This window comes from Engraulis encrasicolus, chromosome 23 (genome assembly GCF_034702125.1).
Source record: "Engraulis encrasicolus isolate BLACKSEA-1 chromosome 23, IST_EnEncr_1.0, whole genome shotgun sequence".
Taxonomy (NCBI): Eukaryota; Metazoa; Chordata; class Actinopteri; order Clupeiformes; family Engraulidae; genus Engraulis; species Engraulis encrasicolus.
In genome coordinates, this window is record NC_085879.1 from 22,135,565 (window position 1) to 22,162,965 (window position 27,401).

At 45.6% G+C, this 27,401-nt stretch overlaps 2 protein-coding genes across 2 annotated transcripts in view; both read right to left on the reverse strand.

Moving 5' to 3' along the window:
• Positions 1-8,870, reverse strand: part of canx (calnexin) — a 34,653-nt gene extending 25,783 nt beyond the window's left edge. Inside the window, exons 1-2 of the mRNA XM_063189684.1 lie at positions 8,817-8,870; positions 1,303-1,515 (exon numbers count right to left, since the gene is read on the reverse strand). Coding sequence (XP_063045754.1) covers positions 1,303-1,512 — 210 coding nt within the window. The 5' untranslated portion in view covers positions 1,513-1,515; positions 8,817-8,870. The remainder of the gene's footprint in view (positions 1-1,302; positions 1,516-8,816) is intronic.
• A 475-nt stretch (positions 8,871-9,345) lies between these two features.
• Positions 9,346-27,401, reverse strand: part of mgat4b (alpha-1,3-mannosyl-glycoprotein 4-beta-N-acetylglucosaminyltransferase B) — a 254,242-nt gene continuing 236,186 nt past the window's right edge. Inside the window, exons 11-15 of the mRNA XM_063189685.1 lie at positions 24,783-24,976; positions 23,696-23,774; positions 15,970-16,057; positions 12,496-12,608; positions 9,346-12,144 (exon numbers count right to left, since the gene is read on the reverse strand). Coding sequence (XP_063045755.1) covers positions 12,121-12,144; positions 12,496-12,608; positions 15,970-16,057; positions 23,696-23,774; positions 24,783-24,976 — 498 coding nt within the window. The 3' untranslated portion in view covers positions 9,346-12,120. The remainder of the gene's footprint in view (positions 12,145-12,495; positions 12,609-15,969; positions 16,058-23,695; positions 23,775-24,782; positions 24,977-27,401) is intronic.

The following is a 27,401-nucleotide window of genomic DNA, read 5'->3' on the forward strand; positions in this document are numbered from 1 at the left end:
ATTAAAGGCCATACACCATACATGGTGTTAGAGTTTCAGACTTATAGGCTACTTCCGCTGTGTGTGTGTGTGTGTGTGTGTGTATGTGTGTCTTTCTGTATCACTGCCGTCCTGTCTAACTGTATTTTAGCTTAATTCATAGGCCTTTTCCTGTGCGTGTGTCTGTGTGTGTATGTCTAACCATATTTTAGCCTAGAGCCAGTGGTAAAACATACAGGCCATTTCCTGTGCGTCTGTCTTGTGTGGGGGATTTAGATCAGTTCCGCAACCATTTCAGATCGCCACAGGCAGCCATCGTCCTATTCTACTGCCATGCTGTCAGTTCTATCTATCCACCTTTGGGTACGTTCGGGTGGGGGCTTCACTGTCTTCCACATCCGCCCCAGCCGCTCCCGTCTCTCTGAGCATCGCAATAATTCAATAATCACAATACATTGTGGTAGTACCGTATTGTGTCATTTAGGGCTGCACGATTATGGAAAAAATGCCAATCAGGATCATATGGATCAAAATTGCAATCACGAAATTAATTCTGTGCAGAATGTTAATTAAAAGCACAAAAAGAAATATAACCAAGAATGTATTATATATATTGCCTCCTATGCGATCATGATGATATTGCAAATTTCAAGGTCTTAATCTCTACAGCCAAAATCGTGATTTACAATTAATTTTGATTGTGCAGCCCTCGCCGATATCCATCACCCCTACCTAATTTTCCTGATTCAAGGGTCGGTTCCATCTCCCTAATTCGCTCTCCTCCATGTCCTCCTTGCCCTCTCACTCATCTCAATGCATCGCAATAATCAAAGTATTGCAATACATTGTGAATTTATTACATAACACCCACCCCTTTCTCAGTCATCGTCCTATGCTGTGGTCAGTTATGCATACTGTGGGTACGGGTGGTGGCACAGGAGCTTCACTGTCTTTCAAACAAGCCTCGGCCTCTCCCTCATCTTAATGTATTACGATAGCCTAAGTAATGTGACATCTTGATGGTATCGTATTGTGACGTGTATCTTATTGTGAAGTGTATCGTATTGTGACGTGTATCGTGATGTGCATCGTGATGTGCATCCCCAACCTTAGACAAGCCTCAAGTCTGCCTCACCCTCTCCCTCTCATATCAATGTTTTGCATAAGGTATTGCAATACATTGTGAATTTATAATATATCCTCAGTCATCCTTCTTGTTCTAGGGTCAGTTAGGCCTCGCTTGGGTACTCTGCGTACCCCTCGTATAAATGTTTTGCAATTAGTGTTGCAACGTATCGTGAATCTAGGGTCAGTTAGGCCTACCTTGGGTACGGGCGGCGGCGCGGGCGCTTCGCTCTCCTCCACGTCTGCCTCGAGGTCCCCCTCGTCTCCCAGCAGGTCGTCCCCCAGCTCCACGTCCCCGTCGTCCATGATGTCCACCTCGTCGTCCAGCTCCTCCTCCTGGGCCCGCACCACGCCGGACGACCAGCTCAGCGCCAGCAACAGCAAGCACAACCGCACCTTCAGATCCATGGTCTGGTAGGAGAGAGAGAGAGGGATTGGGGGGAGGAGGGAGAAAAATGAAGGAAAGGAAAGTGATAGACAGAAAAGGGGAGAAGGAGAGAAACATACCATGGGAAAACATTGTTAGCTTGGCAGCAATGAGACAATGGAGAGGCTTTGAATGTGTTCATGGAAGAGGAGAGAGGAGTAGCCTAAATGTCTGTCCCCAAACCAAAAGGACGTATGGAAATGACGACGACGACTACACAACACTTTGATTGTACAAACTAACAAACCATGTGTTAAGTTTGCATACAATGCCTGAATGAGTCTGTAACCCAGCAACCTTTTCAGCTTTACTACTCTTTTGAACGTCACCACCAACCTGTTTCGAATACACAATTCGCTAGCAAACACACACAATGTACAACTTCCTGGGAAACATACCAAGGCAGTTCAAAGGGTTCAGCTCCTATAGTTCAGAAGCGAGCTAGCAAAGTCCAATGTGGAGGAGTTGTTAGCCTACACAGCATGCACCCGTTCAAGTAAGCTTACACAACATCTTATAAAGCATAAGCACACAACTCACAACTTTAACACTTAAATTAAGTGAAAGGAAGGTTTTTCCCCTCATCCCATCATGCCAAAGCAAGCGAATGCACTGTGTAGGAGCAAGCCTTTGGCTTGGGTTGGGTCTTGTGAGCCTACAGCCCTCGTGGGGGTGGCCATTCTGGCACTCCCTGAGGCAGTTCAGGCCACTATAGCATTTCCAGGGAGGGCTCTTGGTTGCCGTGGGCGCTTGGAGGGAACGTCGGGTGAGGTTGCCATCCTACGGGACTTCCCCCCCGGCTACCATCTCCGAGGCGATGAACGTAGAGAGAGAGATCTGCAGCCTCAGCCTATTGGCTCTAATGAGATTAAATCCACAGAGATTACACACACTCAGAACCAGTGTGTGTCTAGTGTGTGTGTGTGTGTGTGTGTGTAGTATGTCCACATGCTACACACACACAGGGTTAACTCTGCATACCCACAAATGAAGAGATTTTACGCCGCTTAAAAAGACAGATCTCGGTGAGCTTATGGGTTGAGGCTCCAGCTAAATGGGCTGGCATCACGTTGTCTGGAGAAGCGAACAAGCCCCACTGGGGTATAGCATTACTCCCCTCATTTAAAAACCTCCTACCATCTCTGGCGGAGGAAATGGGGAAGGTAGGATTTAGAGGGGCATTCATCCTAGCGACAGCGAAATAAGCTGTAAGGATAGGAACACCTAACCCAGCACTGTGCTGAAAAATACTGCAACGCCAGTGCAAAAAGAAAAAAAAAACAGCTGATACACTTACATACTGACCCTGATGGTGGAAATATTTCAAAACAAGGGCTACAAAAATGACTACGCTATGAATGCTGCAAATGGCAGTGGTGGTGCAAAAAAAGGCAATACAGTGCTGTTCCTTCATCCAACAAGACTCCCCGACAAGGAATTTGTTTGTTTAGGGGTGTGCTTAAGGCTTGCCTCAGAGCAAGGCACACAAAATACATCATTCTAGAATATTCATGGTAGCACTTTGTATTGTTTACTTTATGCTTTCCCACTCTTACATATCCATGTGCCGTTGGTCCTGCTCCAAGGCCTAAGGAACAGGATGTTCAGACTTGAAGCTTACATTCATACCAGTTAGAAAGCGTATAACACCGAGACTGGAGTTAAACAATCCATTCAGTGTCTTTCCGCAAGCATAAGCCATTCCTGTAATTTCCACACATTTTTAAGACCAAGTCCGACTTCCTATACGGTCCTATAGCCGACGGATGTGTTGAATACACTGTAAAGCACTAAAGGGTAAGCTTATTAAGCACTGCCGCCTCCATCTTCTAGGAAATCAGCTCGTACTCACACCAGCCATGACAGGCAGCCAAGCAGGAAAAGTCGTCAAGCTGGCTATCTGAGGTCCAGCGTGATGCTGCTCTGCTCACCTCGCCTGCCTCTGTGCTAAAAGGCTAGGTTTGATCTCCACAGCAGCACCAGGCACCATATTTTCACTGGACCAGCTGGCTGGATGAGAGTCAGGCGTTGGGGCTGTGTGCTATGCTGTTTTCTGTTTTTGCAACACTTTCATTTCACCTACCCTCCCCCTGACGCTTCCCTCTCATACTCATACCATCATCACCACCACCACCACAACCATGCAGCTCGCCCCCCGGGATGCTATTTGCTGTGTGTGCAACCCTAAACATACTCTTCCCCCAGATGGGCTTCAAAACACACAGGATTTAGTTTGCCACCAGCCCAAAAGGGATTCCCATGGCGCAACCCTGCAGCAACACGTCGCCATGGCAGCTAACCCAAACAAAGCAAAAAAAAGACTCTTGTCATCTCGGGTGAAAAGTCAACAAACAGCCGGAAAACAAGGATACTGAGACAGGACGCTTCCTTGTTGAGCGCTGTGTGTGGTGTCTGGAATTACTAAACAAAAGAAAAGATCAGACCTTGAGGCTGAGAGTTTTATCTGGAAGTTGTAACAAATGTGGGAAGAATTGTGGGCACTAGTACCACAGTCCTGGGGGGATGGGGGTTGGGAATATTAAGGTCCTATGATCCAGTTGTAACCCCCGGAACCCCTCCCCTCGGCACGTGGCGTACATGCATGTTCAGTTCTTAAGCCTCATTGTCCACTGTGGTATTTGGAAGGGTAAAGCTGCTTTAAAAGAGTTTCAGACGAGGACTTCCTTAGAGGAACCCAGAGGCCACCCAACCCCTTATTTCATCAACTTTTTAAAAGTGTCGGGGGAAACAAGGGTGAGGGGGTTAATTAAAAACGAAAACACAACACGTCTCTTACATTTCTACATCTATATAAACTGCCAAATAGTCATAAGGTACAATTATACCAATTATATCAAGATTATACCGACTTGAATCACTGGGAAAAAAAAAGATTCACACGCACACCACAAAGCATGTTTGTGCATAAACATACGCACCGTTTTTGACAGGGACTCAAAACAGTGCATTACTGAAGGAACATTGTACAGTTAGCATACTCTCATGGGGGCTGGGGGTTGTTCGGGGAGGGCTTATGAACCCTGGAGGGCACAGCAAGCGTATGTGTGCACGTGTGTGTGTGTGTGTGTGTGTGTGTGTGTGGATAAAGGGGGGTGACACAGTGGGATATTAGTGATTGAGTGGGAGGAGGCGGAGGAGAGGGGGTGTCAATGCTCTCCTGCAAGCCATCTGTTCATCATCAGTGCTGACTATGAAGACACTCAAGACACCTGACACGTCTCAGGCTGCACAAAGCACTGCTGACATCGACCTCAATCACATCACTTTGATTTCTCTGCAGAAACACAATACGAGCGTGTGCGAATGTATTAGCTCCCCTGTGAAGACGTACGTGTGTGCATGCCTGTTTCATTTGAAGCCCAATAGAAGTCACTGCTGAATGGTATTACCGTATAATAGCCGAGAGAATCGTTCAGTTTTGTTCAACAGCAAAGCTGTGGTTTCCTCTGCCCACCACCATATTCATAGTCATCTTGTGAAAAGGGAGGCGTTGAGAGCGAGGAACAGGAACTCTTTGGCCTACATGTTTTATACCCACATGGTGACACCAACCATAGGCCCATGTCATCTAATCCTATTCAGCTCCACCCAATATGATGATGTTACTTACTTCTTTAAGAAACCTACATCTTGTCCACTCCCAGTCCCAACAAAAAAAAAACTTACATCACAGTCACACAAATACGCTGCAGGATTTTTAACACAGAGTTCTATGGGAGCTGTAGAAGGTTCGAGTAAAATTCTAGAGGCACTGGGAAAGTTCATTACTATTCAAAATGGATATTATGACTGCTTTCTATCTGAGGCTGCTGAGGATGCTGCAAGGTGCTTCATCAAAACAAGGCAGCAGATAATTAGGTCGCGCTACAAATGGACACTGAAAAAAGCCATGTTTGTAGACATGCCTCATTAGCATCAGAGAAGAGGGCTGGGGGCAAGGGTGTATGTTCGCGAGAGAGAGAGAGAGAGCTGGGGCATCTTTGATTAAGCCCAGCTGTCCGGCACAGCACGACACAGACCCGTGGGTGATGATGGCAGTGGCAGTGCCGCCCATCCCCTGGGCTAAAGAAAAAAAAAAAGACAACAGAAACAGAGTGTAGGGGGCAAAAAAAGAAAAGAGAAAGTCGTCTGGCCTGATCGTGTCTGGTCCATCTACACCACGCCAGCTGCTGCCTCAGCCGGTCCAGCCCGGCCCGTACACAATGACAGGCTGTTTATATAGCAACGACAGTTAGCTGGCGAGCTGGAGACGGGTGAGGATGATGGTGGAGGGGGTGGAGGTGGGTGGGTACCCGTATTGCAAGTCGCCTGGTCCTTGCAGTTTCAGGGCTGGCGAAACCAGCTGTGAGCTAGAGGAGAAGGGGCTTGACAAGACCATATGAAGACTGTTTTTTGGCTGAGAATGAGGGCTCTGAATTAAAACCAGCCAAACGGAGAAATGCTGGTGAAATTTCAGTTTTGCTGGTAGAAAAAACAACTCACTGGCCACTTTGAGCCATTAGATGGGACAGCCAAGGGCTAGTGGCTAAGGAGATGGGCTTTAGATCACTGGGTTGCAGGTTCAATCCCCATCCTTACCAATCCCTTCCTCCCACCAAGGCTGAAGTGCCCTTGAGCAAGGCACCTAACCCCACATTGCTCAATAATGATAATTCCTGCAAGTCGCTTTGGATAAAAGTGTAATGTAATTAGTGAGTGTTTGGTTAGAAAGATTAAGATCTACAAGCCATTTTGGCTGGTGGTGAAAAAAAAAGTTAATTCGGAACGTTGCTGAGAAGAGCTGGTGCTATAAAGAATAAGCTTAGTGGGGACTGTCCAAGGGAGCAGTCTCTGGCTTAGAGCACAAAACACAATGTATACATTGCAGGGAGGGGGGAGAGATAATGACCGAGTCAATGATGAGAGATTGAATGTGTACAGTGGTGGAGAGGGGAGGGCTGGGTGTCGCCAGTGGCCCTCCAGGCATGAATGCAAACAGAAGTGGGCTGACAACAACCTCTCGATACCATTCCAGTCAACCCCCCACACTACCTCACATACCACCCCACTGCTCTCGTCTTTCCAGTCAGAGCCAAGCCAAGCCATCCCCAACCCCCCCTGACCCCGAAAAACGGGCGCGCATGCATGGGAGGCTTGTGTGACCCATCATCAGGCTAATCTAGCCCACATCAACCGTAGCAGAGCAGTAGACCAAAACCAGTCAGACAGGCGGGCACCTTTCCCTCTGGCTTGCTCAATCTCAAATGCATTCACCACACTTCACACAGTTCCCAATAGCTTGGGTTTAGCCTCTCACCGTCTTTTATAGGTCCTGATTCACTTAGGAAAATGTTTGGCACTGTGCCAAAAACCCACAAAGTCACAAAGTGAACGGACGCTGTGCTACCCGACAGCGTTTTAGATGCTGGAGGTGTGAATGACCCACATTAGCGCAAAAAGCTGGAAATGAAAACAAAAATGTCATCTGCCCAGCTTAGATAAATGAAATACAATATACAAACAGCTCTTTCCCCAAACAGCTGCATCATGTTTACATGACATTTCACATCCAGTGAAAATAAATAAACGGAGCGGGGGATGGGTGGTTTGAGAGAGACAGACACCCACACGAGTCAGGTGATTGTGACATGTCTCCAGCCCCCTACAATACCTCCTTCAGCTGCAGGCAGCCCTCATCTCGCCATACGACCCCTCAGAGATACACCGGGTCGACAGCCTGGAGAGCACTTCATCTTGAGGGCCAGCCCCAGTGAGACAATAGCCAAGGAGGCAGGCTGTCATCAGGGTTGACTGTTTATTGCACCACCACCACCAAGCCAGTGGGACTGAGATAAGATGCTATTTGCCTGAACTACTGCCCTAGTTTGAATGGCCAACTGTTTTTATGCTGCCTTCATCAAGAACAGTAGCCCTTCATCAGTCTTCGGCGTCCCCTGAGAAAGAGCTGTTGAGCATATCTGCCATATCACCATAGGACCTGTGGGGACTTGCTGGTTAAAAATGGAGGAAGCAGTGGTCTATATCTCACACACTCCAACCCTTCACCACTTCCTGGTGTTTCCAAGTCCCCATTTCAATATCTAACCATACGTCTAGGGTTGATAATTATTGCCAGTGGTTGTTTAACTTAGAGTTAACTTTAAACTACGGGCGAAACAATAAATGGCACACCATAAATGACTGTCTCGCGCTTTTAGCTCCAAAAGACCTCAAGCGCTTGGTAGAAAAGTGCACGCCTCCACACTCACTCCAGAACATTCTATGCACATTCATGTTAGTGACATATGGATAGTCTGTGCTAATACTTTTGGTGAAACGCACCGTGCATTAGCAATCTCCACCGTATTTAGTCTGCAGTGGAGTGAACATAGAGGCAAAAAGGGTCTGTCATTTAAGCAGACTAGATAAGATAAGAACCTGTTCTGTCTTAATTCGGATGTGTGCCCATTTTCGGATCGGTACAGCACGTCTGAAACATTGAAATGCAACGCGTTTAGTGCGTTTTAGGTCTGCTCTGCAGTGATTTAATTGCCATTTCCACAACGGTCAGATTGTACTGCAAAACCAAATGACAGTCATAACCGTGGCACATTTTAATCAATTGAGAATTAGGTTGACGAAACCTTTGCCGTTTGAAACAACTGCACTTTCGATTCGACAACTCATTGACAGATAGGCTATTACCTCCTGTTTACCACGCAATAACAAATTATTTTCCCCACGAATTTTGACTTTCGCAGTATTGGGACACAACGTCCGTTTTGACTGTAAGGCCATCAGCCTACACGCATTTCAAAAAGACCCATGAACTCATACATTGAGTCGAGTTGGGATTATAGAAAAAACATTTCGAAGAAGCAAATGAAAGCTGCCCTCCCCCGACATTAGGTAACACTCATCTCAGCAACGTTTCACGGTCCAAAATCAAAACAGGACAGAACAATTCCCTCTGTTATGAAAAGGGATATGGCAACACAAAGTAACTTCGCAGCAGTAATTTTGTTGCAGCAATAGTAGATCACTTTTGACATGCCACCTGTACCAACTAGCTTAGCCTAATTAGCGAACAGAATGGCCTTATGGCTAGCTAGTCATGCTAAGGCCACGCAGATGAACAAATTGTATACCTCCGTGCTCAAATAAAACACGTAATGTTGTCCTGACACTAATTAATTCACATGTACAATCTATATTTACAAAATCTCCCATCATACAACAGCTAGAAGAAAAATGAATACAGTTTTAGTGACAATTCACTACTCACCCCTGCACTCTGATGTAGCTAACCGCCTGGAACTACTGCGGGATCACGTGTGACTTTGGAGGGTGAATCCTGCCACCTTAGTCCCACCTATCCTTCATGTGGTAGGCTGTTGCTCCACAAATGTTGACGCCCACTGATAAATGTCAAACTCCCATTGTTTAAGATACACGTCCGTCAAAAGAACAAGCGTTACGCCTCTAACCTGCACCTCGTGGACAGCCATAATTGGCCAGTTGGCAAGAGGAAGTAAGCCCCTATTGGTAGATACATTTACTCATTCCCAGCTTGGAGAATGAAGAGGAAGTCAGGTTTGAGATAAATCTGTCTGTTTTGTCTTGCGAAAGTGAAAATAATCCTAACCCAACATTTCTCAAGAGACGTATCAGCCTTAACTGTGTCTGTTGTCAAAGATAACATTGCATAGTAAGTTTATACTTTACTCTTATCTCACGTACATGTACACAACACAGACTGTAAAACTCACCCAGCGTCTACAACTCTCAACCAATGATGCACACAACAGGCATGGTTTATATGTCAAATGATTAAATTTGGCTTTATTACAATTCACAGATTGGATAGAAGATAACATCATTAAATATAGTTTATCTAAATGTTACAAAATACAACACAATGCATTCCAGTGCATTTTACAATCTTACAAGGAGGGGGAAAAAAGAAAAAGAAAAGAAAAGAGAAGAGAAGAGTCTCTGCCAGGAAGGGAAAGAGATGTTAAGAGTACATTAATTGGCCAGCCTCAACATCCTTTTTTTCTTTGCAGTGAGGGACCTTCTATACCACACAGTACAGTAGGCCTACAGAACAGCCTAGGCTACATTGGGACAGTTTGGCATTAGGCCTCTGTATGCAAACTGCAACATTTATGATCTATGTAGTTGGTCCATCAGACAAACAACACAAGATCTCTTTTGGCTTCACCGGCGTACAGGCATATGCTACAACTGACATAATCCAGACGCATTCCTAAACCACCATTCATACCATTTTCTCTCTGTGCTCTGCAGATGAACCAAACATGACAATGGAAATGCTGTATTGAAAAAAAGAAGGCCTGCTTTAGTACATCTGTTCTGTGGGTGTGCTCTCCACTCCAGCCCAATGTTGTGCAGGTGGGGACAACCAGTTAACCATTCATGACTCATTTTATATGCAAAGTACACCAACTTGTCAATGTCTCGTGGCATGTACAGAGAGAAGAAAGAAAGAAAAAGGCAGGACCTATAGTTATTGGATTTACAATGCTACATGATCGTGTTATCCAAATTCTCCATGAAATGTTCAGTGTGCTAGAGGGAAATGGCTAAATGAAGTAACAAATACATCAGCAGTCATTGAGGTGTTAGCTCCTTCATTTGAACCTGTACCTCGTGGATAGCCCAGTCCCTATATACCGCCTCAGCACCTCGGCAGTCGTGTAGCTTGTTTGAAGGAATTGTAACGCAGGAAAGGCAGGTTTACCAGCTGAAACCAGATCTCATCCAAACTAGCCTCATTAGGCTCATTTAGATTGAACTAGCCTCATTAGGCTCATTTAGATTGAGACACAGGCTTTACCTCTGTGTTATGTGTAATGGTTGTTTGTTTTTTGGACAGGGAAACCGACAACAACAAAGGGGTCAGTTGTCCCGGGCTGCAGGGGCAAGGGGCCGCAGAATTGGATCCCCACTACATTATAATTATTGAGTGGGGGGCCTTTCAGATTACTTTGTCCCGGGCCCGGCAAAACCTTTCAGTGGCCCTGGGTCTTGATAGTTTAAAATAAAGAGTCATGAGAAAAAGGGCAGTTGATGCTTGTTAAAAAAATCAGATGACTCCTAAATTGTACACTGCAGTTCCTATGCATCTGAAAGACTATTCACACTACATCATAAAAATGAGTGAGGTGACTGGGATTGATGACTGACTGTGTCATAGTATAATACTAACATGTGGACATTGCACCTATACTTGCCCACTGATATGTCCATCCATCCTCGACCCTCTACTCTGATTGTCTCAGTGGAGACACTCAGACACAGACGGGCTGCATCAACATTTTCAATTTCATTATTTGTTCATTTTTATGCAAAACCACCCAGCTTGTCTGTTTTTTTCCTCCTTTTTTCCATTTCATAGCCTACTGCATCCATCCACTCCAGCATCCCACTTCCTAATTCCATTCCCTCGCTCCTGCTGGCCCGTAACTTCATCTCGACGCCAGCCGACCCTTAGACTGCACTTCGCTTCAAGTCATATTAAGGCAATTTGCAAGCAGAGAGAGAGAGAGAGAGAGAGAGAGAGAGAGAGAGAGAGAGAGAGAGAGAGAGAGAAAGAAAGAGAAAGAAAGAAAGTAAAGTTGAAAGAAAAAAACATGATTGCACAGATGGCCTTGTAAAATGTAAGGTAATGTAATCTTCTATCCATGATCTATTTCTCAAAGGATCTAGTTTCTTTTTTTGTTGGTTTACAAAAGGGCATAGGGCCAAGAGGGGAGAAGCTTCTGTTTTTGAAAGAATTACATAGCAACTACCGGTAGATTTGCTGAAGACATTTTTTGTTCTGCATCACACTCATCAACTGCGCTCAGATTTTTTTTACTTTGGGACACTCACTAGATCTCTGTACATACATAGCCTACATACATACATTTACAAAGATAAAATGCATGTGTGTACTTCTCAAATATGTATAGTCTTGGAAATGTATTATAACTAATACATATCAGATGATCGGCAAGATAGATTTTTTAAACAATTTGAGGAAAAGGAAACTAATAAGAAAAATGATCTAGAAGAAGGCATTTTTGTTTTAATTTAGCAAATGAAAGATTACTTAGGTACGAAAGAAAACAAAAATCAAAGAGCAAAGTCTTCCATTCCGAAAGCAGCACTTTTTTTAAATGTCGTAATCCTTGTCAAAGGGAGCAAGACAATCCAGCAAGCCCCATTGACAATAACCAGTGTAATTACAATTACTGAAACATGAGCGTATATATACACATAAATACATTTGTTTTTAATCAAATACAGCATCAACTGTCCTTCCTGTGGCCACAGCTGCTGTCATTTGTCCAGGCAAATAAGTCTCCCTTGCTTTCTCAGGGGGATGGATGGCGGCTGACTGTGGTGTCTCTGACTCTTGAACCTGCTGTACCACCTTGTCGCCACCAGGTGGAGGCATTGAACCATGTTGAAATCACCACAGCGCCAGAGCCTGGGAAGAGGAGCTGGATGATCACCGGGCTACTCCTCCCATTGCCGAAAAGGCTGAATGGATCTGTGAGGTATTGCTGTGAGAGTTCCGCTCATTCCGCTTTCTTTATGAAAATCTGCAATGAAAGAGTTCAGAGTTAGATCATAGATGTGTCATGGTGAGAGTACAATAATCAGGCATTGGATATGCAAAGGTCACAAAGTAGGAAAAAAAACAACCCAGTAACCTGTAGATCAAAGCAAGCAGGTTTCTAGAGAAGAAAAGCAGGAATATGTCTTTGTGTTGTTTTATGCCGTAAACAGTTGTGACTGAATCATGGGGACATACATGTCACATGTAGCCTACCCTGATCAAAGCTTACTTACTCTATTGGAGTGAAGGTGGGTGGTAAGTCAGAACACGTGACATTACCAACCAAGGAGACCCTCTCTCTGAGAAGGTGAAGGGGATTAGAGAGGAGACCTACCTCACTGAGGATGACCCAGACTGGGGAGTCTGTGAGTATGGAGAGCCTTAGGGCCTCCAGAGGGCCGAACGAGGGATCCACCTCCCCCTCCGCAATCCCATTCTGGAACTTTCCTGAAGAGGAGGAGAAGGAGGAGAAGAATAAGAAAGCGATAAGGGGATTAGTGGTAAGTATAAGTTGCTAAATTCGATCCGCCCTGAATTTAAATGAGTAGGCCTATGTCTAAATGAGGTCACAGACACCTCCCCTCACGTCCCCTCCCCTCCCCAAATCTCTCAAGTTCTGCACAGCAGTCATATTAATTGGTGATTTTTTTGTGTCTGACTGTCTTTCTCAATCTCTTCCCAAAGGCAAACCACAAGCGAGGCTTTTTTTATCGATCGCTCCCTCTAGGACAATAGCGTGAACGAGATGGAGAGTGCTTATTGTAATTTATGATGCGCGGGAGCCTTCTAATCCTTGGGGCGCTTGCTGCCTCTGCGTTGCCTTGCCTCATCTGTCTGTGTCTGTCGGTGAGGCAGCTTCACAGATGAGCAGGCCCCTATGGGCAGCCAAGCAGTGGTGGATTCAAACCCTACTCTACCTCTACCCCACTCAACTTCATAATTCCCAGCACACTCTGCTTAAAGATGCATAGCAGAGAGAGAGACAGAGAGAGAGCATTTGGTGTGTGTGGAGCTGTGTGCTGTGTGAGGTTGGGTAGGGGAGAATGGGGAGCTGAGAGAGGGGGGGGGTGAGAGAGTGGGGAAACAGAGAGGTGTTCTCCTGGTGATATACCCCCTTGTCCTAATCCCAGCATCCCCACCTCTCTTGGTTTAGAGATGCATAGCATAACAGACGAGAGGGCTAGACAGGAAATAAACAGAGAGAGAGAGAGAGAACCATAGAGTGAACCAGAAAGAAAGAGGGGAAAGAGGAGTGGAGAGGAGAGGAGGAGAAGAAAGGCATCCTGTCCAGGTGATACAAACCCCCACTCCCTCCCCTTGCAGTTGGCCTGATCCGTGTCGGCGTGCATAAACAGGCTCATACATCACACTTTGGGTGAAATGGGCACTGCCCCCCACACCCCACCTCCACCACCCACACCCCAACTCCCACCAGCTATCCCCCTAGCCCTCCACAAACACCCCTCAAAGGGCTGGAGACATTTTGTTTTGGTGTGTGTGTGTGTGTGTGTGTGTGTGTGTGTGTGTGTGTGTGTGTGTGTGTGTGTGTGTGTGTGTGTGTGTGTGTGTGTGTGTGTGTGTAGATTTATGAGTCCTCGTTTTGCATAAGTCATGGGGTTCTCCAAGCAAGCTAGCTGCCCTGTCCAATTTCCATGTTTCCTACTTTGCTGTCCTGTCTTGGACGTGGCAGTATTTTCAAGTGTTGAACAGAGAGTGCGTGGAGGGAGGGAGGGAGAGAGAGAGAGAGAGAGAGAGAGAGAGAGAGAGAGAGAGAGAGAGAGAGAGAGAGAGAGAGACAGAGAGAGAGACAGAGAGAGAGAGAGAGAGAGAGAGAGAGAGAAGCGAGAGAAAGAGACAGAGAGGGGTTGCAGTGAGACTGACAGACAGAGAGAAGGAGAGAGACAGAGAGAGAGAGAGAGAGAGAGAGAGAGAGAGAGAGAGTGTGTGTGTGTGTGTGTGTGTGTGTGTGTGTGTGTGTGTGTGTGTGTGTGTGTGTGTGTGTGTGTGTGTGTGAGAGAGAGAGAGAGAGAGAGAGAGAGAGAGAGAGAGAGAGAGAGAGAGAGAGAGAGAGAGAGAGAGAGAGAGAGAGAGAGAGAGAGAGAGAGAGAGAGAGAGCAATGCAAGGAGATGTGGGTGAATGAATAACAGCAGCTGTTTTGAATCCCTTCGAGCCAGATGAATATCAGGTTAGCGGTGTTTAGTATTCAACTCTGATGACACAACTGTATTTTGTTGTGTCATCACTAGTGGACAAACCGGCTTGAGACAGCAGTTCTGCCACGGGCTCTTTCCTCCAGGCTGTGATCTAATTGTCTTATCTGTTTCCCAAAGACTAGTGCTCATTATAGGATAAGACAATTTTGGGAAATCGCTGGAACAAATATGTGTCAGGAGGGTGTTTTTTTATCTTCTTTTTGAAACAGGTTGGTTGGTTGTCCCTTTCTTCCGCTCAACTAATCCCCAATACTTAGGCCTACATTCTATCTTGTGAAGCAAGATGTCATCACGCCAGAGCATTAAGATGACATGCTGATTTGAACCGTTTATCGTGTTTGTGCATCATGCCTTGGCATGTTAACTCGTGCTCCACAATGCCTGTGACAGGTTAAGTTTAGTCATGGTTTTGGTCAGGGCACAATTTCACCACAATTTCAACATTTCCCTGTTTCGCTGTTCTTGGCAAAAGTAAGCAGCAGAAACGTTGCTTTACTGTTAGGTTTAGGTTAGGCATGGTTTTGGTCAGGGAGCAGTTTTTCGTTTTTGCATTTAGCAACAGAAATTTTCAGCGCAATAGAAATTCGCGACATGGCGGTAAAACTGTGCAAACATCGTCACGAGACAAAAGTGCTTTCCCAATTAATACGCCTCAAAACATCTGTCAAACCTCATAGATAATCAAGCCTCGGTACAGTAAAGAGGCTGTGTGCTGCGCACATCCAAAAATATTTGCCAGGTAACAGAAAACACATTATGTAAAAAACAAAGTGGTATGTTTGCACACTTGTTTCCGTTTAGTATATTTCTTAGCGATCACTTCAAGTGAATGTTTTTAAGCTGACACTCTTCAGCGGCTTCAGTACAGTTTATCAAAGGGTGAAGGTAGGCAGTCACCCCACCAGGCCTCCGCTCCAATCCCAGATCTTTGGCCGGGACACCGCAACATGCCCTCTGACCACAACACCGAAGGCCATGACAGAGTGGAAAGGCAGCCGGAGCACACCAGTCCATTAGTTCTGGTCCATTAAAGGTGAGGCCCGAGCCGGTCCAGAGGGGCTGGAGGCCTATGCTGCTTCTATAAATATACCACGGCTAGGTCTATTACAATAGTGTACAAACTGTACATAATTGCAGTGTGTATTCATACATATACACACACATTCATGTACCTAGTACACAGTTATAAATGCATGTACAGTATTACCCACACATGGTATATTTTATAGTATACCCATAAAATGTAAGAAATAGAGTTGACACATCTTGCATGAAAAAAAAATCTTTCGTCACATGGAGCCTTCAGTTTACCACAAACATTAGCCTACATTTAGTTAACCAACCAATTTTAATCTTGCACAACGGTGACAACACAAACACTACACATAATAGGATTAGGAATTCTCTGGAGCAGGCTGGATACAGGTATGCGACGCAGCACAGACGCAGAGAGACTGGATAATAAATTTGGCTCGCAGGGAAACCAAGGGCTGAATACATAGGCTATATGATGGAGGATGTGAGAGGGAGGGAGGAGAGATTGGAAATAAATTTGGCTCAGGGGGAGACAAAAGGAGGCATGTTGCAGACTCACCTATCCGGATAAAGCCATCCTCTGTGCGGTGGTACTTGGGTGTCTTTTCCCTGCCTTCCTTCAAGGCCTCCTTCTCTGACTGAATATTCTATGAGTGAAAGGGGGAGAGAGAGAGATCAGTAGGAAAAGAAAAATAAAGAGAGGATGGAGGAGAAAAGAAGACAGACAGATGTAGTCAATTATTAATAGGCACAGACTTGGAGTGAAAAAAAAGACATTTTGTCTTTCCCTCAATAAGCACACTGGTTCTCTCTCTCTCTCTCTCTCTCTCTCTCTCTCTCTCTCTCTCTCTCTCTCTCTCTCTCTCTCTCTCTCTCTCTCTCTCTCTCTCTCTCTCAATACACACACACACAATATGTACACACGCATGCACACACACTTCACATGGTTCCAATTCATCATTTGTTTTTCAGATCCAAAATTATTATGAGGGATAATGAGGCAAATCCTCTTTTGACTCTGACACACTTTACAAAACCCAGCACGCGTCGTCTTTCCAACATGCCATCTTTCCCAGGATTGCAGAATCTCTGCCTTCTGCATCTTATAGGCAGAAAATGTGAACATGAAAAAAAAGGGGGGAAAAAATCCCAGTCTGACCTTTCAGACGGACAGAAAATGTTTGACCTGCCACAGGATAACAACAGGAAATCAATCCCTGACCCCTAGTGACCCCCCTTCTCTACTTTTCAAACGCTACCCCATTACTCTACAACACAGAAGATGATTTTGCTGCAATTGGAGGATGCCATAGTATTCTGTCTGTTCTCAGCCCATGGACACGTGAACACACACATACGAACGCATGCACGCACACGCACACATACAACATACAAACTACACACACAGATATACACATGCACGCAGGCACACACACACGCGCGCGCGCGTGTACGCTCACACCCAACACACGCGCACACACACACACACACACACACACACACACACACAACAACACACACACACACACACACACACACACACACACACACACACACACACACACACACACACACACACACACACACACACACACACACACACACACACACACACACACACACACACACACACACACACACACACCACTCAGTGAAAACCAATACACACCGCATCCACACATCCAAACAGACAATTATGTGAGACACTGGAAGCCCTTCTCTGCTCCAGGAGAGGGGACCCCCTTTAATCATAATCTGCCCCTAAGAGGGGCTGTCCCGCGGGTGACAGAGGGTGGCAGCCCCAGGGTCTCTCCCCCCCAGGGGGCAGAGTGGCGCAGTGGGGGGAACCACAATCCCAATGACTCCCACATGTAATCCTCCTCTGGCTTGCCCGGGTGACAAACAACACACAAACAAACACATACACATATAAATACACACACACATATACACATACACGTACATGTACACAAACACACACACACACACACACACACACACACACACACACACACACACACACACACACACACACACACACACACACACAAACACACACACACACACACACACACACACACTGCATCCACTACAGTACAAAGCTGCACATGCACACACACAGGCACACATAATTAAACACCTGCCTATGCACACGCATACACACACAAACGTACACACACACACAAAACAACTATACATACATGTACATAAAAGTGCACACTCAACACATGTGCGCGCACACCACACACACACACACACACACACACACACACACACACACACACAATACCTACAAATAACCAATATAAACAAGAGCGCCAGGCAGCAGCAGTACTGCACTCCTGTAACCCCCATCTCCAGCAACCCAACTTACACTCCACACTCTCAATAGCTCCCCAGGGACACGAGATGGGGAGCGCACAGAGAAACACAGCGGCACACAGAAACCAGGGAACAGAGGAGGGATGGAGGGAAGAGACGGAGGGAGGGAGGGAGGAAGAAGAGAGAGAATTAGAAGTCGTGAGGAATAAGATGATGGAGAGATTGAGAGGGGACAGAGAGAGACACAGAAGGAGGGAATGACGGGGGAAGAGAGAGAGAGAGAATTAGTGTGTGTGTAAGAGAGAGAGAGCGGGGGAATCGACACACAGAAGCAACGGAGACGAGGGATGGGGGAGGAGGAAGAGAGAATTGCACATGTGTGAGGAAGAAAGAGAAAGAGAGATGGAGAGAAGATGGAAAGAAAGAAAAATAGAGAATGGAGTGAGAGAGAGGAACACAGTAGCAGAGAGGCATAGGAGGGAATCATGGGAGTCTGGAAAAGAAAGTAATGAAGAGAGAGAGAGATATGGAGAGAGAAGGCATAGAAAGAAAGACAGGGACACAGAAGCGAGGGAGAACAGCGATAGAGGAGTACGAGAGGGAATTGGGGAGTGTGAGGAAGAAATCAAGGGAGAGTGAGAAAGGAGAGAGAGAGGGGAGCGATAGAGTGATGGAGAGGCTCACAGGAGCGAAGGAGAGGAAGGGAGAGGACAAGAAACAACTAGGGATTCTGCTGAAGAAAGTGATGAAGAGAGCTGTAAAGAAAGAAATGATAGAGAGAAACACAAGCACATGAGGAAGAGGAGGGATGGAGAGGAAATAGCATTAGAGAGGCTGAGGAGGAGAGTGATGAGGGGAGAGATGTATGCCTACAGAGAGAGAAAGGATAGAGAGAAACATAGGCACACAAAGGACAGGGAGAGGAGGGATGGAGGAGAAAGAGAGGGAATTAGGACGTCTGGGAAAGTAAGTGAGGGGGAGAAAGAGAACTATTTCTATGAAGATACAAAGAAAAAAGATTTAAAAAGAGAGTGAGTGAGTGAGTGAGTGAGTGAGTGAGTGAGTGAGTGAGTGAGTGAGTGAGTGAGTGAGTGAGTGAGTGAGTGAGTGAGTGAGTGAGCGAGTGAGAAACAAAAAGTAAAAGAGATGCTAAGAGAGAGAAGGAAAGGAAGAGAGAGAGTAAACGAGAATGAAAAGGAAGAAAATCGAGGGGAAACGAACAAAAAGAGAAGGAGGGATGACAGGATGGGTGAAAAGATCGAAAGAAAGATGGAGAGAGAAACAAAAAGTAAAAGAGATGCTGATAGAGATATTGGGGGTAAAAAAGAGGAAAAGAGAAGATGGAGAGCCTAACAGAATGGAGAGCAATAACCAGAGCAGCAGAAATAGAAAGAGAGCACAGAGAGAAACGCAGGAACAAAGGGAATGGGGAAGGAGTGAGAGAGGGGTCGCATGAGGGAACAGGGGCGAGACAACGAGACAATATTTGCAGAAAAGGAGGTACAGATATTTAGATACACAGAGAGGTGCATGAGGAAGAGAGGGAGAGAGAGGGGGAGGGGAAACTGAAGAAAGTGTGTCTCTGTGGAAAAAAAGAATGAGAGAGGAGGCAAAAAGAAAGGAAATCAGAAAGATGTAATGAGAAGGTGAAAAGAGAGAAATAAACAGTGGACAACTGCTAGAATGGTAGAGAGGCAATATGAGAGAGAGACAGAATAAAAAGGGGAGGAAAGAGAGAGTGAGCAAGATGGAGAGGATGAGAGATGGGAATAAAAGAATGAAGTGAGAAAAGGAGTGAGAGAGATAACATGAGAGAAAGGGAAAACATGATGAGATGATATGAGAATTTAATGAGAGAAGGGAAAACATGAGAGAGAGAAAGAGAGAGAGAGAATGAGAGGGATGGATGGATGGAGGAACAGACAGAGAGAGAGAGAGAGAGAGAGAGGAAAAGAGACTGAGGTAGAGATGTGTGTGTGGGGGGAAGGTGTACAGATTTAAAATGAAGAGAAGAGAGAATGAATGAAGGACCAGAGAAAGAGAGAGAGAGAGAGATGGAGACTGAAAGAGGAATAGAAAGAGGTATAGGAGAGAGAGAAAGGAAGAGGGATACGTAAATGAGAATTAAAATGAAAACAGAAAAAAATGGGAGAAAGACAGAGATGAGAGTATGGAGGATCAGAGAGAGAGAGAGAGAGAGAGAGATGGAGAACGAAGGATGAATAAAAAAAGAGAGAGATAGAGAGGGGGAGCAAGGGCGATAGAGAGGTGAAATCTGTGCTCAGGCTCAGAAAGAGTGGCCCATTAATCTTGTGGCTAGCGCGCGTTTCCTGCCCTAATCTTAAATCACAGCGTGCCGCCGACACACCACCTCCCTCCTGCAGCTCTCACCTCTCTCCTGCTCACACACACGCACACGCACACACACACACGCACACACACACACACACACACACACACACACACACAGTCCGTCCAGTCTCTTTCTCTCTCTCTCTCTCTCTCTCACACTCACACACACACACACACACACACACACACACACACACACACACACACACACACACACACACACACACACACACACACACACTCAGTCAGTCCAGTCTCTTTCTCTCTCTCTCTGTCTCTCTCTCTCTCACACACACACACACACACACACACACACACACACACACACACACACACACACACACACACACACACACACACACACACACACACACACACACACACACACACACACACACAGGTTCTCCCTCACTCTCTCTCTATGTCTGTCTGTAACATGCACGTATGCACGCACACTCACACGCACACGCACACGCACACGCACACGCGCACGCACGCACACACCATGCCCGTGGGATGAAATATCTCCTGGGAGTGAGGCTGTGGACTCGCGCCAATGGCCAGTCTGATCTGATTACCGCCGCACCACAGAGACAGCAGCATATATTCAGACCTCCTTTTTTATTACATCCCTCTCTCCATCACTCTCTCATTCTAGGCCTCTCTCTCTCTCTCTCTCTCTCTCTCTCCATCTAATATCCTCCTTATTCTCTTTATCTCTCTCTCCATCCTCTCTCTCCTATCTCCTATCTATCTATCTATCTATCCATCCATCCATCCATCCATCCACCTCTCTTTCTCTCCCCATCTCTCTCTCTAACACGTTCCATCCTGTTTCCGTCCTCATCCCCCTCTTCCTGGGTGTGGTTGTGTCCCGGGGTGGATAGAGAGGATGGTTAGAGTTAGAGGAGGAGGGAGTGTGAGGAAGGGAGGAAGGAAGGGAGGAGAGAGGCACACAGAGCTGAGTAGGCCAGTTAGCCTGTCAATCAGTTACCCAGGCAGTCAATCAGTCAGTCTGGCTGCGTTTGTTCTGGCCTGGGGGCACGGCACTGCCGACGCTACTGTTGGCTGTGGCTGATGACTGGAAGTGAGCTAAGGGGGGGAGCGGGGAGCGAAGCAATGGGAAGTCTATGGGGCTGCTGTGTGTTTTCAATTAGGGATGGTTATCATCAAGAAGAGAGAGAGAGAGAGGAGAGGGAGAGAGAAAGAGAGAGAAAGAGAGGGGAGAGAGAGAGAGAGAGAGAGAGAGAGAGAGAGAGAGAGAGAGAGAGAGAGAGAGAGAGAGAGAGAGAGAGAGAGAGAGAGAGAGAGAGAGAGAGAGAGAGGTTTAACAGTCCTTTATTGCGAACCATCACCGCCGATTAAAAGTGTACTTTACATTAACATGTACAGTATGTTGATCTTTCCATTCAACATAAGAAGGGAGTAACCCTCTCCTTCACAATTCCAAACATAACCCCCATAACCCCCCTCATTACAACATGAATACAGTGAAGTAGGCCAATGAGAGAGAGAGAGAGAGAGAGAGAGAGAGAGAGAGAGAGAGAGAGAGAGACAGACAGACAGACAGACAGACAGACAGACAGACAGACAGACAGACAGAGAAACAGACAGAGAGACAGAAAGAGAGAGAGAGAGACAGAAAGAGAGAGACAGACAGAGAGGCAGACAGACAGAGAAACAGACAGAGAGACAGAAAGAAAGAAAGAGAGAGAGAGAGAGAGAGAGAGAGAGAGAGAGAGAAAGAGAGAGAGAGAGAGAGACGAGTAAGCAAGAGAAACTAAACACTGGAGAGTCTGGTAACATAAAGGATATGATGGCTTGAGCTGGCAAGCACGCAGCATGTTAAACCTGAGCTACTTTAATTGAAGGAGACACAGCACTTAAATAAGCATCCATGGGAAATGCATTAGGACACACTGTATTGCCAAGATGGTGGCTCTCAAATTCCCCCATTTGCCACTGCCAGAAGCCAATTATCTGCCTTGCTGTTCTAACGGCTTTTGAATCAGCAGGGTGGTGCTGCAGCGTGCTGGGCAGAACTTGCTATGTCATGAGGCATAACGTGTGTGGGTGTGCAGTTCAAAATAACCTGTGACGTTTCCAGAAAAACAATTCAATGCAGTTGTCATGGTTATTTCACATTCCATACATCTTGTACTCATGAGACATGAACAAGGTTAACAGAGTCTTCATCGCGTGATTAGCAACGCTCCCAAAGGCAAATATAGAGGCATATAGAGTCTTTGCATGAAACTAAAAACTTTCATCATTTCAATCGTAGGCGAGCTCAAACTCAGGGATAGTTGTCGCTGTCTTTGGGTGCACGTGCAATAAAAGTCATCAGATAGAAGAGAAAAGACTGCACTGTCTTGCTTATTCTCTTTACTAAACAGTCATGTCCAGATTACACAGACACGTTTCACAAAGCTGTCGTCATTGGGCCTTTTTCCACTGCCAGTTTTTTACCTTGTACAACTTGACACAGCACGACTCAGCCGCCGTTTATTGCGTTTTCATTAGGCAAGTGCGACACGGCACAGCTCGAAAAGCGGGTACTGGCGTGGAGTGTGCAAGGAATAAGCAAGAGAGTGGTCTTTTCTACTCCATCTAAACACAGAAAATCCTTATTGAATTCAAGTTACAGCTGAGGTGTTGTTAATCCATAAAAAACGTTGCCCAAAAAAAGCATAGATATCCAATGCACTTCCACACTTGTCCTGAAGGACTTTTTGGTTTCTGTTTAAAATTCTAGTCTCAGCCGCGTTCCTCTATCTGTCTGGAAAGCCTGTGTCTGGAATAGAAGTAAGCCGTTGTAAAATGTGTATATCAGCATAAAGGTGGAATAAAGTGTAGAGGCGGTTTAGTCCCCGATGCACTGTTAGAGAAGGCATAAAGATAAAGCAGCCAGGTGCATCCATCTGCTGTCGGGGTTTCTGGTTCTGTGTGTGTGTGTGTGTGTGTGTGTGTGTGTGTGTGTGTGTGTGTGTGTGTGTGTGTGTGTGTGTGTGTGTGTGTGTGTGTGTGTGTGTGTGTGTGTGTGTGTGTGTGTGTGTGTGTGTGTGTGTGTGTGTGTGTGTGCGCGTGCGTGTGAGTGATTGCGCAAGTATAAAAGCGAGTGTATTACTATCCATCTGTGTGTGTGTGTGTGTGTGTGTGTGTGTGTGTGTGTGTGTGTGTGTGTGTGTGTGTGTGTGTGTGTGTGTGTGTGTGTGTGTGTGTGTGTGTGTGTGTGAGAGAGAGAGAGAGAGAGAGAGAGAGAGAGAGAGAGATTATGTGCGTGCTGCGTGCGCATCTATTTCCGTGTGCTTGTACGCATGAGTGAGTGAGTGTGTAACTATCAATGTGTGTGTGTGTGTGTGTGTGTGTGTGTGTGTGTGTGTGTGTGTGTGTGTGTGTGTGTGTGTGTGTGTGTGTGTGTGTGTGTGTGTGTGTGTGTGTGTGTGTGTGTGTGTGTGTGTGTGTGTGTGTGAGAGAGAGAGTGATTGCACAAGTATAAGAGTGAGTGTATTACTATCCATCTGTGTGTGTGTGTGTGTGTGTATGCATGTTCACCTGTGTGCAGCTGTGTGTGAAACAGGAGCAAAGGGGATGTGCTATACAGTACGTACGTCAAAAGGCTGCACCTCCACGGTGGTGTTAAAGAGCTTGTCTCCCGGGTGCTCGATGTTCCCGCTGCGGAAGAAATATCTGCCACGCGAACAGCAGGATAGAAGACAGGGGAACAGGGGAGGAGAGGAGGAGGAGGAGAGAAGAAGGGCAGAGGAGGAAAAGAGAGATGAATAAAAACCAGAGATGATTCAACAAATCTGAGGTTCCATCTACATCTGGCGAAGGTGAAGAGGGAGTACTGTGCCCTACAAAGCAAAAAGGCAGTAACTGCATTGCTGTTTAAAATGAGCCACTATGACTTAAATGCCATATATATCAAAGTCTAAAGTTAAATAAAATGTTTCATCTGCAAAATAGGTGGTAATATAAAGTAACAAAGCTGTCACATGACAATAATCTCCCAAAAAACACTTATACTGGATTGCAGTATCATTTTAAAGTCAACTGACTCAGTTTTGAGCTCGGCGCAGTTACTGCCTTTTTGCTTTGTAGGGCAATGTGTAGTAGTCATGTATGGATGTGTGTAGTCATGTAGGGATGTGTGTTACTATCCATAAATATGAATGTTCAAGCAGAAAACTGCCTTGAGTATGAAAGTCCTATCATAGTACATGACTCAGGTGTCAGGTGGCGTAACGGCATCCCATTAATCAATAACTGGCGATTGATATCCTGCAATGCATAATGCTACTTAGAGAGATTGTTGTTAAAACAAACAAAAAAAATCCTACAATACTGACACTGCCTGATGTATGCTACCGCTGAAACATCACTGACTTTGATCACAGCTGTTGAAACGCCACATCTTTTGGTTGTGGTCCATGCACAAGCTGCATCACCTGGCTAAAGGCTATTAGGATTAGCTGACTCAGTGAATTGCCTGGAAATATGGGGCAGCAATTTTATTTTAGAATCCTTGGATGTTTGGTGGCCCTGGGTTTGGTGTGTGCATGTGTGCATGCTCTTGAGTGTGTATGTGTGAGTGTGTGTAAGAGAGAGAATGAGCATGTGCGTGCGTGTGTGTGTGTGTGTGTGTGTGTGTGTGTGTGTGTGTGTGTGTATATGCATATTTAAACAAGGTGTCACCTCTCGATGCGGACGGGTGTGAAGAAGCGTATCCGTATGAAGTCTCCGGCCACTGGGGTGAAGGCCCAGAAGAAGTCCTCCCCCAGGTAGGCCTTCTCCAGGGTGAAGTGCTGATAGGTCTTCAGGCTGGTCGTGACCTCTGCCAGCGGGTTGGCATGACCCTTGTGCAGCGTCTGTTTCCCAAAGTCTTTGTCCTGGGCAGGAAGAGGAGGAGGAGGGAGAGGAGGACAAGGAAGAGCAAGAGAATGTTTCAAAAAATATATTTGTTATGCTTTTATTTGACAGGATAGTGTGAGATGGTGACAGGAAGCATGTGGAAGAGAAAGATGGGGGAGGATCGGGAAATGACCACGGGCCAGAATCGAACCTGGATCCCCGGCATTACAGTCAATGCCCCAACGGTTTGAGCCACAGCCAGGGCTGAAAGAGAATGATTTACACTGTTTTTTGATTACTATGCCTGCACATCACCAGCATCTGTACACTGGCTGTACATAGGGACTCTACGATTTGAATAGTCCATTGCAAACTTCGGAGGAAGAGAATGGTAATTAGCCATTTGAATAGTAAGGATTATTGGCAGGCCATCTAGAATTTTACTCAAACATTTGTTGTTGGCCCCAAACTTTGGAATTCACTCCCACTGTCTCTTCGTCAGTGTTCCACACTATCTACTTTTAAATCCAAGCTGAAGACACACCTTTTCATTTCTGCTTTTCCACTTCAGTGACAGGCACTTCCACTTTATTTTAATCATCAGTTTATTTTTAATTTTACATATTATTATTATTTTTTTCCCTCATTTTATTTTATTTTCAAATGCATTCTACTTCTTTTTCTTACTTGAAAACATTTATCTTTATTGTACTTTTATTTCTATTTTATTTTTGCATTTTAATTACTCTCCTATTGTTAATTCACTGAAGCTTTGTTTTACTTTCCCTACTGTTATGTATTTGTTTTGATTGTAAAGTGTCCTTGGGTATCTTGAAAGGCGCTCAAAAAATAAAATGTATTATTATTATTATTATTAGAGCCCCCTTAAAGATTTGCATTAAAAATCTAATGATAACTCAAAATGTTGTACCAATTCTTATTACATATACCGGTATGTACTTAATAGTACTTTTTGAAGAGTCAGTGGTGGGATCATCAATGACGACTTAACACTGCCCTCGGTTGTGGACAAACATGTTCAACTTGTAGTCTACATGTATATGGCAAAGTATGTGGTGAATGAAGGAAACAACACAACACAATACAACCATGGACCGACAACCATGGCCTAGGATGTACAGCTAAACAGCAACAAGATTTTTAAACAAAACGGAATTCTTCATACTGAGAGTAGAACACAAGGTAAGGCAAGGGAAGGCACATTTACAAACCGTATTTGCATAGCACATTTTATACCAAGGCAGTTCAAAGTGCTTGGAATGTTCAAAGTGCTCTACACTAAAAAAAATATGCATATAAATAAACATACAGGTTCAAAGAGTCGCATACAGTAGAGAAGGGAGACGGAATAGAAATTGAAAGTAAGCAGGTAGGGTGAAGGGGTGAAGAAGAGAGTTCGACTGGAGGAAACGAGGATAATGAAACAAGAACACGGAATAGAAAAAAAATGGAGTAGCGGTCCACAAAAGTGCCTGAGTGAAAGAGTGCAGTGGCAGCTGCAGTGCAGTGCAGTGGCACTAGCCTAAGCCAATCGGGGCGAGCGAGCGCCTATCCCCTAAATTAGACAGCCGCTGAGCCGTGATGGCACAGGTCAATGAAGAATCGACTGGTGAGCCCCGGCCACCAATCTGCCACGCATAAACAAACCAGCACAGAAGCAACCAAGCACACAAACAAATAAATGAATGAAATGATTAAATACATAAATAACTTGAGGGGACTCAGTGCTTCGTAAGGAGTATTTGGGGCACAAACAAAAAACGCAAAAGGCACACCGGTCCGGTTAGAAACAATGAAATCGTTAAGCCATGAGGTTTCCATCTCTTTCAAACAATGGAACCGCTCATCGATCTTGTGCAGGGGTCACTAGTCTGGCTCGACCTACACTGTAAATACAGTCTGTTTGACTTTGGGAGTCGGGGAGAGGAGTACTTTAAGATTAATGGTTGCAACGTCAGAAGAACACACGCAGGTGCATACACGCCAACACAGACACACAAACATGCATACACACACACACACACACACACACACACACACACACACACACACACACACACACACACACACACACACACACACACACACACACACACACACACACACACACACACACACACACACACACACACACACACACACACACACACACACACACACACGCACACACACACACACACACTTCCAGGCCTCACCATCAGCATTTACTGTACATCTTTCCAGATACACAGACAGACTAACGCACTCACGTACACACACACACACACACACACACACACACACACACACACACACACAGAGAAAAATACACACACACATATGCAGCACACACTTGTGCACGCACACACATATGCAGCACACACATGTGCACGCACGCGCATGTGCACGCATGTGCATGTGCACGCACGTGCATGTGCACGCACGTGCATGTGCACGCGCAAA